Source organism: Chiloscyllium plagiosum, unplaced genomic scaffold (assembly GCF_037043375.1).
Source record: "Chiloscyllium plagiosum isolate Xiang-an unplaced genomic scaffold, Cpla_swu_hap1 HiC_scaffold_8, whole genome shotgun sequence".
NCBI classification, from domain to species: Eukaryota; Metazoa; Chordata; class Chondrichthyes; order Orectolobiformes; family Hemiscylliidae; genus Chiloscyllium; species Chiloscyllium plagiosum.
Window position 1 is genome coordinate 2,520,920 of NW_028270146.1, and position 15,808 is coordinate 2,536,727.

Sequence of the window (15,808 nt, forward strand, 5' to 3'; positions counted from 1 at the left end):
CTATCCTCCAGTCTTCTGGCACTATTCCTGTAGACAATGATGACATAAAAAATCAAAGCCAAAAGCTCAGCAGTCTCCTTCCTGGCTTCCCAGAGAATGCTAGGATAAATCCCATCCAGCCCAGGGGACTTCTCTATTTGTACACTTTCCAGAATTGCTAACACCTCCTCCTTATGCACCATAGAGTCAGAGAGCTGTACAGCACATAAATAGACCCTTCAGCCTAACTCATCCATGCTGACCAGATATTCTAAATTGAAGTAGTCCCATTTGCCAGCGTTTGGCCCATATCCTGTTAAACCCTATTCATGTACCTATCAGATGCCTCTTAAATGCTGCAATTGTACCAGCGTCCACCACTTCCTCTGGCAGCTCATTCCATTTATGCACCACTCTCTGCGTGAAAACATTGCCCCTTAGATCCCTTTTAAATCTTTCCCCTCTCACCTTAGGTCTATGCCCTCTAGTTTTGGACTCCAATACCGTGGGGGAAAGACCTTCTTTATTTACCCTATCCATGCCTCTCATGATTTTATAAACCTCTAGAAGATCACTCCTCAGCCTCTGACACTCAAGGGAAAATAGCCCCAGCCTATTCAGCCTCTCCCTATAGCTCACCACCATCCTGATAAGTATGTATTCATTAAGTTAAATATGCTCCAGCCTGCAAGAGAGAAATGTGTTCAGTGAAATCGCCAAAATCATGTTTGACTGAGAAGGAATGTGGGAGACAATTATTCCTTCAATAACTTGTCAATTCCTTCATAATAACGCAAAGCACTTTCTCTTCTCACCTCAGCCCTACATTGTGCCCCTCTCGTTTGCACATTGATAGTACTCTGGTTCATTTATATAATCCAGGGTGATCTCAAAAGTAGAAAGTGCCTAATGTCCAACTAGTGAATTTCGAGCATTGAACGTCCTTGTGCAGGGAGAGTGTGAGAACTGATCCAAACCTTCACAGCAGCAATGAAGACTGACTGCAGGACTCACCCATTGATGGTGTGTGACTGAGAAGCAGACTAGACTGAGTTTCTAGTCTCTAATTAACTCATGGACTCTCTGTAAATAAAAACAGAGTACTCGAAATAAAATCATAGAATCATACAATTTTATAGGACAGAAGGAAGCCATGCTCCTGCAAGAGCTACCCAGCTGGTCCCATTCTCCCACCCTATATATGTATTCTTCTAAATTCATCACTTTCAAATGTATATCCAGCTGTCTTTTGAAACCTTCGATGTAATCCACGCCCACCACAGTACCAGGCAATACTGTCCAAATCCTAACAGCTCTGAGTGAAAAGTTTCTCCTCATCTCACTCCTAGCTCTCTTGCTGACAATCTTGAAATTGTGACCACCTAGTTACTGACATACCAACTAATGGGAACAGAATAACCTTCTTTACCCTGTCAAAATTGTTCATAATTTTGAACACCTCAATAAGGTCAGCTCTTAATCTTCTAAAATTCTCATTGGCTGCCTTTGTGTTTCCCATCCAATTGAAGGAGAATGTCTTTTTTGAAGAACAATGAAAGAAGGTCTCTGAGGAGGGTCTGATGTTGGTCCAATCAAAGGAAAGAAAGCATCCCTCATCATTGGCTGCCTGAGTGCAGTGCTACAAAACAGAGGTCCTACCAACCTTGGACTGGAGAGGGGAGGATGTGATGTCATGATGATGTCACTGGGCTAGTAATCTAGCAACCCCAGGCTAATGTTGGGGGATATGAGTTTGAATCCCACTGTCAAAGGTGGTGAAATTCGAACTCAATAAAAACTTGGCGCAATGAAGATCATATATCAACAGTTGTAAAAGTCTAAATGGTTCAATAAAGTCCCTTAGGGAAGGAATCCTTACCTGGTCTGGCCTCCATGTGATCCAGACCTACAATAATGTGGGTGATGTTGAACTGCCCCCTGAAATGACCTCGAGAGCTAGTCAACACAACTCAAAACAATACATTCTGGCTCAACATCCCATAAATAAAAAAAAACAGAGGCCCTTCACTTATTTGACATGGAGAAAGTGAGGACTGCAGATGCAGGAGATTCAGAGTTGAAAGGATGGCACTGAAAAAGCACAGCAGGTCAAGCAGGATCTGAGGAGTAGGAGAGTCGAGGGAGGGCTTATGCCTTTTCACTCCCTTGACCTGGTCAAGAGGCTCTGTTCCACTGACTTCTAACATGTCCATGTGTTGATTGCTCACAGGGAGGGGGAGGTTTGAACCAATATTTGGGCCATATGATAAATTGCCTCTGAAATGGCCTTGAATTGGCTCCAATGGAGTTGAGTTCTGAAGCTCCCCCCGGGAAAGTCCCCACTCAGAGACAGCGATCAGGAAATCCCATTCTTCCTGCCCACTCTCCTGCTAGCCCATCACACAAGGCTGCTGATTTGGTATTAACAATAAGATCAAAGCTTATTACACAAAGAAGTAAAAATAAAATTAAAATGAGATATCCACATATTTCAAAAAAACTACCTCTACTCCAACACCACTATACAACAGTTACAAAAAAACTCCAGAGAAATGTCTTCCCTCAAATCTGTCATTTTGACTGAACTGGTTCTTTTCAGTTCTAGTCCTGTGAGCTGTCAGGCCTTTTCCAATGACCACTCACAGAACAGAGGGCTTAAACCTTCCCATACTTTAATAATCTGCAGATTTCAAACCAAACACCCCAGTCATCAATGAAACTCTTTCCCTGACATAATTTATTTCCTTAACTGCCCTAAACAAACTCCTATTTCTAGGAACGACTGTACTTGCATCAGACTAGTCTGATCACCTTCAAACTGAATTCAAAAGCTTCCCAGTGTCTGAGGGGTTAGGGTGAGGATTGGGGTGCTAAACAAAATTCAATCCTTGAACATAGGAAATACGAAACCAAGCTGATGTCATTCAATGTTTTCTCTCTCCTGTTGTTAATAACCACAATATCTACAAACTTCCATTAGGATTTCAAGAGCTCTTCAGTCACCTTGTCTCTGATTTAAAATTGTGGTTCCAGAAAGACTAACCTAATTACCATATATAATTGAGTAATAATCAATTTTTTTACCACTTTTTAAGGTTAAGTTTGTGGGGTTGACTATTATATGGATATGACTTTTGAGGGGCTGAAATTCATGCCCGTCAAAATTCATATCTTATCATTAGCAGAAGCCCAATTGATTCTAAAAGAATAAAGGAAAATAAAAAGAATTATGATAATTCTGAAAACTCGGAGAGGAACCCAACAGCCAGCGAACTGGAAGACCAGAAGCAGAGTGGAACGACCAGCAGACTAGAATGGTGGAGCGGGACATGACGTCCGGCACACTGACTCATAAACGTTGATCTGTTATCCGTGAAGAACTCGGCTCAACGTTTACATGAGATATACGGAAAATTCCAGGTTATTTGGCCAAAAATAGGGGGTTGACTTTTACATGAGATGGACTATTACTTGAGTATGTACGGTACATATTAAACCTCTTGATAAAAATAGACTAATGCCCATGGTATTAGACCATAAGGCATAGGAGCAGAAATTAGGCCATTCAGCCCATCACATCTGCTCCGCCATTCAATCATGGCTGATAAGTTTCTCCACCCTATTCTCCCGCTTTCTCCCCATAATCCTTGAACCCCTTGACAATCAAAATCTATCTGTCTCAGTCTTAAAATATATTCAATGACCTGCCCTCCACAGACTTCCATGGCATTGACTTCCATGGATTCACTACTCTCTGGCTGAAGATATTTCTCCTTACCTCAATTCTAAAAGGTCTTCCCTTTACTCACAGCTGTGCCCTCAGGTCCTCGTTTCTCCTACAATAGAGTCTTGAGATGTACAGCATGGAAACAGACTCTTTGGTCCAACCTGTCCACGCCGACCAGATATCCCAACCCAATCTAGTCCCACCTGCCAGCACCCAGCCCATATCCCTCCAAACCCTTCCTATTCATATACCCATCCAAATGCCTCTTAAAAGTTGCAATTGTACCAGCCTCCACCACTTCCTCGGCAGCTCATTCCATACACGCACCACCCTCTGTGTGAAAATATTGTCCCTTAGGTCTCTTTTATATCTTTCCCCTCTCACCCTAAACCTATGCCCCCTAGTTCTGGACTCCCCGACCCCAGGGAAAAGACTTTGCCTATTTATCCTATCCATGCCCCTCATAATTTTGTAAACCTCTATAAGGTCACCCCTCAGCCTCCGACGCTCCAAGGAAAACAGCCCCAGCCTGTTCAGCCTCTCCCTATAGCTCAAATCCTCCAACCTTGGCAACATCCTTGTAAATCTTTTCTGAACCCTTTCAAGTTTCACAACATCTTTCCAATAGGAAGGAGACCAGAATTGCACACAATATTCCAACAGTGGCCTAACCAATGTCCTGTACAGCCGCAACATGACTTCCAAACTCCTGTACTCAATACTCTGACCAATAAAGGAAAGCATACCAATGGAAACATCTTCCCAATATCCAGTCTGTCCAGGCCATTCAGTGGTCTGTATGTTTCAATGAGATCCCCCCCTCCATCCTTCTAACTTCTATCGAGTGTAGATCCAGAGTCCTCAAATGTTTCTCATGTGTTAAGCTTTTCATTCCTGGGACCATTTTCGTGAACCTCCTCTGAACATGCTCTAGGGCCAGTACATCCTTTCTGAGATATGGGGCCCAAAACTCCACACAATACTTCAAATGTGGCCTGACCAGAGTCTTAAAGAGCCTCAGTAGTACATCCCTGCTTTACATTCAAATCCTGTCAAAATAAATGCCATTATTGCACTTGCCTTCCTAACTACTGACTCAACCTGCAAGTTTACCTTGAGAGAATCCTGGACTAGAACTCCCAAGTCTCTGCACTTCAGACTTCTGAATTTTCTCCTCACTTAGAAAATAGTCCATGCCTCTGTTCTGCACTACTACAGTGCATGACCTCACACCTTCCCACGTTGTACTTCATCTAACCTGTCAAAATCATCTGGAACCTCCCCGCTTGCTCAATGTTACCTATCTTTGTATTGTCTGCAAACTTAGCCAGAATGCCCTCAGTTCCTTCATCTATATCGTAAATTTTTAAAGTGAAAAGTTGTGGTCCCAACACTGAACCTTGCAGAACACCACTTGTCATCAGCTGCCATCCTGAGAAGGACCATTTTATTCCCACTCTCTGCTTTCTGTCAGACAGCCAATCTTCTACCCATGCTCGCACCTAGCTTCTAACACCATGGGCCCTTATCTTACTTAGTAGTCTCCTGTGCAGCACCTTGCCAAAGGCCTTCTTGAAGTCCAGGTGGATAACATCCACTGGCTCTCCTTGGTCTAACTTGCTCATTACTTCCTCAAAGAATTCTAGAAAATTTGTTGGGCATGACCTCTCCTTGATGAAACCATGCCGACTTTGCCCTATTTTACCATATATTTCCATTTATTCAGAGATCTCATTCTTCACAATGGATTCCATCTTACACATGAACAAGGTTAGGCTAATCTGTCTGTAATTTTCCATCTTTTGCCTTACTCCCTCTATAAACAGAGGTATCACGTTATCACTAGATCATTAATCCAGTGACTTAGTTAATGTTCTGGGGACCTGGCTTTGAATCCTGCCATGGCAGACAGTGGAATTTGAATTCAGTATATTTTTAAAAACTAGAATTAAGAGTCGAATTATGGACATAAAACTATTGTCAATGGTTGGAAAAACCAGTTTGGTTCACAAATGTTCTATAGGGAGGGAAATCTGCTCTCCTTTCCTGGTCGGGCCTATTTGTGACTCCAGACCCATAGCAATGTGGTTGACAATTGGGGATGAGCAATAAATGCTGGCCCAGCTATCAATGCCCACATTGCCATGAATAAATTTTAAAAAGCTACTAATTTAATAATACAACACTAAAAAAGGATAATAACATAAATGTTGAAAGGCTATATGAGGGCAAATGTTTTTCTTGTAACTATATCACTGGTGCTTTCGAAAACTCTCTTTTTTTACCTTGACAGCGGATTTTCATTCGTTGATGCACTCTTGGCATTTCACGTTCGGACCTCTCCCTTTCTCTCAGATTCAATGAGAAGGGTCTTCAGTGATTTAAATACTGCAGCAGCTGGAACAAACCATTGGCTTTGAATCGGGCCCTGGATAATTATGTTATATTTCCAGAAGGCATTTGATAAATGCCATATCCAAGGCATGAAAGTGTGAAGTTGTCTGTTTTCACGGGAAAAATGAAGCATGTTATGTAAGTGGAGAGAGGTTGCTGAGCTGTGAGATCCAGAGGGATCTGGGTGTCTTGTTACAGAAGGTTAGAAGATGAGAACTAGGAGTAGGCCATTCTGTATGATCATGGCTGATCTCATCTCAGCCTCAACTCCACTTTCTTGCCCATTCTCCATTACCCTTAAACCTATTACTAGTTAAAAATCTATCTACTCAAATTTACTCAATGTCCCAGCATCCACCCCACTCTGCAGTAGTGAGTTCCAAAGTGACCCTTTGAGCAAAGTAATTTGTCCTCATCTCTGCTTTACATCTGTTTGCCTTATCCTAAAATTATGACCACTCATTCCAGATTGCCCCACATGAGGAAACATCCTTTCTAAGTCTACTTTGTCAATCCCCTTTCATATCTTACATACCTCTCATTCTACAAAACTTAAGAGAATACAGATCATGCCGCTGTATTATGTTTCATTATCACGAATTGGCTATAACACAATTGACGAATTGGGGACACTTTCTAAAGCGCAAAGTTTTAAAGCGTGTATTAGTTATAACACAATTTCGGCCCCATTTGTTTAAATGATGCTGCTATTATGCAATTTTCTTATCACATGGGATTGCATAAGAAGGGAACTATTATGTTTTGCAGAACTGACTGTATAGGCCTAAACTTCATAAATAAACCCCTCATCTCTGGAATCAATCTAAAGAACCTCCTCTGAACTGCCTGAAATACAACTACAAGCCTCTTCAAGTAAGGGACCAAAATTGTACACAATACTCCAGGTACTGTCTCAATAATGTTTTATAGAGTTGCAGCAACATTTCCCTATGTATATAGAACATAGAAAATTATAGCGCAGTACAGGCCCTTCGGCCGTCGATGTTGCATCGACCTGTCATACCAATCTGAAGCCCATCTAACCTACACTATTCCATGTACATCCATATGCTTGTCCAATGACGACTTAAATGTACTTAAAGTTGGCGAATCTACTACCGTTGCAGGCAAAGCATTCCATACCCTTCCTACTCTCTGAGTAAAGAAACTACCTCTGACATCTGTCCTATATCCATCACCCCTCAATTTAAAGCAATGCCCCCTTGTGCTCGCCGTCACCATTCTTGGAAAAAGGCTCATCCAGTCCACCCTGTCGAACCCTCTGATTATCTTATATGTCTCGATTAAGTCACCTCTCAACCTTCTCTCTAACAAAAACAGCCTCAAGTCCCTTAGCCTTTCCTCATAAGATCTTCCCTCCATACCAGGAAACATCCTAGTAAATCTCCTCTGCACCCTTTCCAAAGCTTCCACATCCTGCTTATAATGCGGTGACCAGAACTGTACACAATACTCCAAGTGCGGCCGCACCAGAGTTTCATACAGCTGTAGCATAACCTCATGGTTCCGGAACTCGATCCCTCTATTAATAAAAGCTAAAACACTGTATGCCTTCTTAACAACCCTGTCAACCTGGGTGGCAACTTTCAAGGATCTGTGTACCTGGACACCGAGATCTCTCTGCTCATTTACACTACCAAGAATCTTACCATTAGCCCAGTACTTTGCATTCTGGTTACTCCATCCAAAGTGAATCACCTCATACTTGTCCGCATTAAACTCCATTTGCCACCTCTCAGCCCAGCTCTGCAGCTTATTTATGTCTCTCTGTAACTTACAACATCCTTCGTCACTATCCACAACTCCACCGACCTTAGTGTCGTCTACAAATTTACTAACCTATCCTTCTACGCCCTCATCCAGGTCGTTTATAAAAATTACGAACTGCAGTGGACCCAACACCGACTCTTGCAGTACACCACTGGTAACTGCACTCCAGGATGAACATTTCCCATCAACCACCACCCTCAGTCTTCTTTCAGCAAGCCAATTACTGATCCAAACTCCTATATCTCCCACAATCCCATTCCTCTGCATTTTGTACAATAGCCTACTGTGGGGAACCTTATCGAACGCCTTGCTGAAATCCATATACACCACATCAACCGGTTTACTCTCATCTACCTGTTTGGTCACCTTCTCAAAGAACTCAATAAGGTATGTGAGGCACGACCTACCCTTCACAAAACCGTGCTGACTATCCCTAATCAAATTATTCTTTTCTAGATGATTATAAATCCTATCTCTTATAACCTTTTCCAACACTTTACCAACAACTAAAGTAAGGCTCACGGGTCTATAATTACCAGGATTGTCTCTACTCCCCTTCTTGAACAGCAGAACCACATTTGCTATCCCCCAGTCTTCTGGCACTATTCCTGTAGACAATGACGATTTAAAGATCAATGCCAAAGGCTCGGCAATCTCCTCCCTGGCTTCCCAGAGGATCCTAGGGTAAATCCCATCCAGCCCGGGGACTTATCTATTTCCACACTCTAGTATTTCAGTATGCAGGTATAGCGTGTAATTGGGAACACTAATAGAATGTTATCTTTTATTGTGAGTGGAATTGAATGCCAGAGTATAGGGAGGTTGTAGAAACATAGACAATAGGAGCAGGAGCAGGCCATTCGACCCTTCGAGCATGCTCCACCATTCAATATGTTTATGGCTGATCATCCAACTCAGACCCGTGTTCCTGCTTTCTCCCCAAACCCTTTGATCCCTTTTTCCCTAAGAACTGTATCTAACTCCTTCTTGGAACCAGTCAATGTTTTAGTCTTAACCACTTACTGTGGCAGTGAATTCCACAGACTTCTCACTCTCAGTTACTTTTATACAGGGCCTTGGTAAAACCTTTTCTGGAGTATTATGTACAGTACTGATCACCTCAACTTCCTCAACTCTTCAATCTCTCCTCCATTCCTCAATCTCCCTCCACTCAATCTCCCTCCACTCCTCAGACGAGGAGTCATTCATATCAGGAGCCCAGAGAATGAACATTCCCTGGGGAGTGTCAAGGTGAACACTCTCGATACATTGAAGGGAATAGGGATGGACATGACAGAGAAAGGAAGAGAATGTCATGATCAGGAACTGGGGAAACGCAGAGAGAGTGGAATCCCATTTGGAGCAAAAACACCAGCTCAGACTTAATGGACAGAATGGCCTGTTCACAGACTGGTAATTACACCTGAGGTAATAGGTTAGATACAGGGTAAAGCTTCCTCAAACACTCCCAAGACAGGGACAGCACAGGGTTAGATACACAGTAAAGCCTGTGTACACTGTCCCCATCAAAGATTTCCTCGGACAGGGACAGCATAGGGTTAGATACAATATAAATCTCTATCTACACTGTCCCAATCAAACACTCCCAGGATGGGCTCAGCATAGGGATAGATACAGAGTAAAACTGTCTCTATATTGTCCTCCATCAAACACCCGTGGGACAGGACAGCATGGGGTTAGCTACAGAGTAAAGCCCCCTCTACACTGTCCCCATCAAACACTACCAGGACAGGGAGTGCACGGGGTTAGATACAGAGTAAAGCTCTTTATAATACTCTGCTATTGAACTTTACTGATTCACATCAACTTGAATTTTTATTTTTAATCTCTTTTCAAAGGGAGAAGTTACGTTGAAGGTGTCAAAGTTGACAAATATCCCTCAGGATAGATGCTGTATGAATGGCTCACAGCATTGGGCACAGAGTGGAGATTCCAGCTCACACCAAAAATGACTTTGTGACAGTAAACATCTCTTCAGCCCTGATATTCCAATCAGACAACTCAATGATAATAATGGACTCTGAGCTCACTGTGATAAGAAACCTCGGTGAGCTTCCTCAGCAGTGAGCTGTGTTTATCTCTTAGTGTGTCAGTGAACTGCTGATCACATCATTGTTGCCAGAAGCTCAGGAAGTCTCAATGGGATGATCCTCGATTACTCAGGAATATTCAGGTTGAAATGGGAGACACTGTGACCACCATCTTCCTAATGGGAACATGCCAACGGCTTAGAGGATGCAAATGTTACTCCCTCAACCCCTTCTCTCACCCTCACCACCTCTCTAACCCCTTCCCTCACCTCCTCCCTTATCCTCATCTCCTCCCTTATCCTCATCACCTCCCTCAACCGCACACTGAACTCCTCCCTCAACTGCTCTTACCCTCACCTTCACCCTCATATGTATACCCTCCCTCAACCCCTCCTTCACCCTCACCTCCTTCCTCACTTTCACACACTCACCCCTCTCTCTCACAGCCACCCTCACCCCCTCCCTTATACAGTCCCTCATCCTCAACCCCTCGCTTACTCTTATTCTTTCCCTCATCCATATTTGTACACCCTCCTTTGCCCTCACACCTTCCCTCACCCCTTCACTTCCCTCACCTCCTCCCTTACCCTCACCCCCTCCCTCACTTTCAACGTTTCCCTCACCCCTTCTCTCAGCTTCACCCTCTCCTTCACCTGCACTCCTCTCTCTCTCACCCCCTCCCTCATCCTCACGTGTACACCCTGCCTCAACCCCTTCTTCACCCTCACTCCTCTCTCTTAACCTCCTTACCCTCATCCTCACCCTCAAACCCTCTCTCACTCTTACCCCTCCCTCATTCTCACACACACATTCCTTCACCCTCGCCTCCTCCCTTATCCCCCTTTTCACTCATCCCTCACCCCCTTCCTCACCCACAATGCCTTCCCTCCCATCATTCTCTCCCTCACCCCCTTCCTCACACTCAACGTTTCTCTCACCCCTTCTCTCAGCTTCACCCTCTCCCTCACCTGCACTCCTCTCTCACTCTCACCCCTTCCCTCATCCTCACGTGTACACCCTGCCTCAACCCCTCCTTCACCCTCACTCCTCTCTCTTAACGCCCTTACCCTCATCCTCACCCTCAAACCCTCTCTCACTCTTACCCCTCCCTCATTCTCACACATACATATTCCTTCACCCTCGCCTCCTCTCTTATCCCCCTTTTCACTCATCCCTCACCCCCTTCCTCACCCACAACCCCTTCCCTCCCATCATTCTCTCCCTCACCCCCTTACCCTCACCCCCTCCCTCACCCTCAATCCCTCTCTCACTCCCTCCCTCACCCCGTCACTTATCCTCACCCCCTCGTTCACCCTCACCCTTTACCTCCCTCACCCTCAACCTTTACCTCATCCCGTCCATCAACCTCTCATTCACCCTTACCCCCCTCCCTCATCCTCATCCTCAAACCCTCTCTCACTCTTACCTCCACCCTCATCCTCATGCATGAACACTCCTTCACCCTCCCCACTCCCTTACCCCCTCCTTCACTCTCACCCTCCACCCTTCCTCATCCTCACACCCTCCTTCACCCTCAACCCCTCTCTCACCCCTTCCCTCACCCTCTCCCTCAACCCCTCCCTTACCTTCACCCCACCCTCATCCTCAACCCCTCCCTCACCCCATCTCATCTTCTCCCTCACCTGCACCCTCAGCCCCTCTCTCACTCCCACCTCCTCCTTCATCCTCAAGTGTATACTCTCCCTCACCACCTCCTTCACTCTCTACCTCACCCTGTCTCTCAATCTCTCCCTCACGTACTCCATCTCTCCCTCACCTGCTCCCTCATCTTCACCCTAAACCTCTCTCTCACTCTCACCCCCCTCTCTCATCCTCCCGCGCACACTCTCCTTCACTCTCAGCCTCACCCCTCCCCCTCCTTCACCCCTCCCCCTCCCTCTCCGTCACCCTCAACCCCTCTCACCCTCACCCCCTTCACCTTTCTTCTCACCCTCTCCCTCAGCCCCTCCCTCACCCTCACTGTTTCAAATGATGGAAAGTGTTGAAAGGTGTTGATGAGATAGCCTGCCCTCAGTAGGCTAGCTGAACCATATGGGTGTTAAATCTGAAATTAAAACAGAGAGGAGCTTGTGATATTTTCTGATGAGAGGTCACTGAGCTGGAAAGTCAATCCTGTTACTGTCTCCACTGCTGCTGCAATTTCTCGGCCTGAAAATATCACTGGCAAAGATTCGAAAACAATATCCAGGTCAGAATTAACATTGACCCAAGGTGGTGGGATTTGTTTCCCCAGTTCCCAAAGAGAGAGGATACACACTTGCCTGGATTATATCTCCCACCTTTCACCAACTCTCGAAGCTTCCATGGAGTAACACTGAGCAGAATCTTCAGGGAACCTGTGGTTTCAGCACCTTGCTGTGTCACTCTGAAACAGATTAAAAATGGTTATGTGGCATATTTTTGAATAGCTATAAATTGAGAGAGGGAAAGTTGCAATGAGACCTCAGTGTCACTGAAGGTAAGTTAGTAGGGATAGCAGGCAGTGAAAAAGGGAAAAGGGAATGTTGATCTTCATAGTGAGTGGCTTCGAGTACAGGAGCAGGGATGTTTTGCTGTAATTATACAGGGCTTTGGTGAGACCACACCTGGTGTATTGTCTGTAGTTTTGGTCTCCTTATATGAGGATGCATGTTCTAGCAATGGAGGGAATGCAGCAAAGGTTTCCCAGATGGATTCCTGGGATGGTGGGACTGACTGACATATGAGGAGAGGCTGAGTTGATTGGGATTATATTCATGTAGTTCTGAAGAAAGAGGGTGGTGGGGGTTGGAGTCTCATAGAAACCTATAAAATTCTAACAGAATTAGACAGGGTAACTGCAGGAAGGATGTTCCTGATGATCAGAGAGTACAGGACCAGGGGTCACAGTCTAAGGGTATGGGGCAAATCAATCTGCACTGAGAGTGGAAAAATGGCTTCACCCAGAGAGTGCTGAGCCTGTGGGATTCTCTATCACAAAGCGATTGAGGCCAAAACATTGAATGTTTTCAAGAAAGAGATAAATAATACAGGAAGTTGATTAGTTCAGTTGGCTGGATGGTTTCATTTGTTCACAGAGTGAGGATGGTCATTGGCTAGGCCAGCGTTTACTGCCCATCCCTAATTGCCCAGTGGGCATTCCAGAGTGAACCACATTACTGAGAGCCTGGAATCACGTGTAAGCCAGACCAGGTAAGGATAGGAGACTTCCTTCCTTAAAAGATATTAGTGAACCCAGATGGGTTTTTTTATGTACACTGTGTTAAAATTTACTAAATGTAAAAACATTGTCACTAACCAGAGACTGACCAGACATTGACCTCCTCTCTCTCTGTAGCACAGCACCAATTAATCCCAACCAGCTCCAAGAACTGAACGCTGTCTGTGTTCCCACCACATGTTCCTCACATCACCCACGCCTTAATTTAGACTCAGGAGAATCAGAGAGAACTTTCTAGAAGGCTGCAGAATTGTGTTGGGATCAATGTTCTTCTGGACCAGTCACAGGTCTTGAGGTGAGTGATGGAGGGTGGAGAGAGCAAGGGTGAAGGTACTGTGGCTGGGTTCTAAGGATAAAGCTACTGTTGATGATGAAGGAGGGACTCATGCTCCTCACTGAGCTTTCCAGTTTTATTCAGACTCTTTACCCTCTCTCCCTCCTCTAACTCCTGTCCTGGGGACACACAGATACCTTGACTGGAGACTTGTATTCCAGGACACTCTGGGCCTGTAGAGGAGACACCATGATCCAGCAGGATGGACAGACGGAAAGAGGAAGGGGTCCCAAATCTCTGCCCTTTCCCCACACCCCACCTACCCGAAAGAGACTCCAAGCTTGATCTCCCTATTCCCTACCTCACCCCAACCCCTTACTGCAACCGCATCCCCTACTACCACCCATCCCTATCTAGGTTTTCTGCCTGGCTACAGCTGGAGCACTATGATTGGCTGACAGCTCTGGTGGGCAGGGATTTGGGGGGAAGGTTTGATGTTTTCCGATTGGAGGGAATGGTCATGGCCTTGCCCTAAAGGTCAGTGCACTCAAGTGTGATGCCCAGTGAGGCTGGAAGATTCTGCTAGCTCTAATGCAAGGTGAGAGCTCTCTCAGCTCTGCAGAAATGATTGAGAGCAAACAGGGACAAAAGCATGATTTATCTGGACAGATAGACTACTCGATCTTAGTGTTGGGTGGATCGAGAAGCAGAGGTGCACAGATTTAAGGCGATCACATTGGTGTCCAACAGCTCCCTCATGCTGCAGCAGCAACACGCCGCCAATGAGATAAGAAAGTTTCCAGGCAGCGAGTGCCTGGGATCGAGAATACGCTGCCAATTACTGTCACTGAGGAACATTCGATCGAGGTGTTCAAAAGGAATTCCAATCATTTTTCTAAGAGAAAACTGCGGTGGGAGTCTGAGCCAGAGTCACTGGACTCAAAACATTAACTCTGGTTCTCTCTCCACAGGTGCTGCCAGACCAGATCTGCTGTGTTTTTCCAGCAATTTCAGTTTTTGTTGCTGCATTGTGAGGAATGGGCAGAAGGATGGGAGTATTGGCACAATGGACTGGGTGCCCTCTTCCTGTGCCCTGCACCATGCAGGAAAATAATCTCACAATTAAATCAGTAATCAGTAAAATAGGGTAATGTTTGTGTAATAAACATTTGCAAACCAATTGCTGCAGGCAGAGAGGATCTCAAAGAGCAGACCAACCAGCAGGAACGCCAAAATACAACTCTGCCCACCAACATCCTCCACTGTTCATCCTCATGCACCTCTCCCCCCAAATGCTCGTCTCTCCAAAACACCCCTCCCTGTATGCACACCTTCCCCAGACAACATTCCCGCCAGTCACCCATCACCCCCCAAACACCCCTCTCCATATATCCCTCCTCCATACACTTGTTCCCCCAAAACACCCTTCCCCATACACCCCTGCCTCCGTACTCTCCTCCTCACATCCCTCCATCATACGCCCATCATCCATACCTCTCCTCCACGCACCCCTCCCCCCACACACAACTTCCCCAATGCAATTCTACTTCCCACCCATTCTACTTTCCACTCCTCCCACACATCCCTCCCTAACTGTACACCACCACTGTACACTCCCAAGTCTGTACTACATGCTTACAGTACACCCCATCCCACTGGAATTGGCCATAGACTGGTATCTGTAATGCTGAGGATCACAGAGGGAGGCTGAGATGGGTCATCCACTCTGCAGTTCTGATTGAAGATTGCTGCAAGAGCTTCAGCCATATCTTTTACACTGATATGCTGGGCTCTTCCATTATTGAGAATGGAAATATTTGTGGGCATCCTCCTCCAGTGAGTTGTTTAATTGTCCACCACCATTCCTAACTGACAGATGTCTCAGGGATAATTTCAGTTGTCAGAGTGATTTCTGATTTCAGTCTCCCACTCTCCCATCTTGGTAAAGTGTGAACATGGGTTTGATGACGGAGGATGAAGGGTCAAGGAGTTGCTGGTAATGTGTGTTTGCGTGTCACATGCATGTACATTCTGAGACAAATGCTGGCAAAATAACCACTACAAATAAACCACTGGTTTCAAGCCCATCCGTGTGGGTTAAACGATTTAACCATTCTAACTGAATATAACGATGCGAGGAGTGTGATCAACAAAACAGAGGAAAGCAGTGAAAGAGTTAACAATGTGGTTGGGTCTTAACGTGCGGTACACAGCTCTGATTATGCTCTTTAAATGCACAGTTCTTGGAGATTTTTCTCATTGATGTGTCGAACATGACGTCAGCAACTGATCAGATAAAGTTATGTGTTAGTGAGGACGTGTGAGAAGGATGACTTCCAGACAAAAACCTTGTTCACTCAAAAACACAGCTC

General features: G+C 45.2%; 1 protein-coding gene across 8 annotated transcripts in view; it reads left to right on the forward strand.

Moving 5' to 3' along the window:
- Positions 1–13,261, forward strand: part of LOC122555459 (uncharacterized) — a 47,238-nt gene extending 33,977 nt beyond the window's left edge. For 5 of the 8 annotated variants that reach the window (XM_087989537.1, XM_087989536.1, XM_087989538.1 and 2 more), the window contains 2 exons: positions 6,869–7,005; positions 9,751–13,261. In XM_087989537.1, coding sequence (XP_087845663.1) covers positions 10,092–11,000 — 909 coding nt within the window. In that variant the 5' untranslated portion in view covers positions 6,869–7,005; positions 9,751–10,091 and the 3' untranslated portion in view covers positions 11,001–13,261. Of the gene's footprint in view, positions 1–6,868; positions 7,006–7,984; positions 8,279–9,750 lie in introns of all 8 variants that reach the window. The other 3 variants (XM_087989533.1, XM_087989534.1, XM_087989539.1) reach the window with 3 other exon arrangements.
- Positions 13,262–15,808: the final 2,547 nt, after the last annotated feature.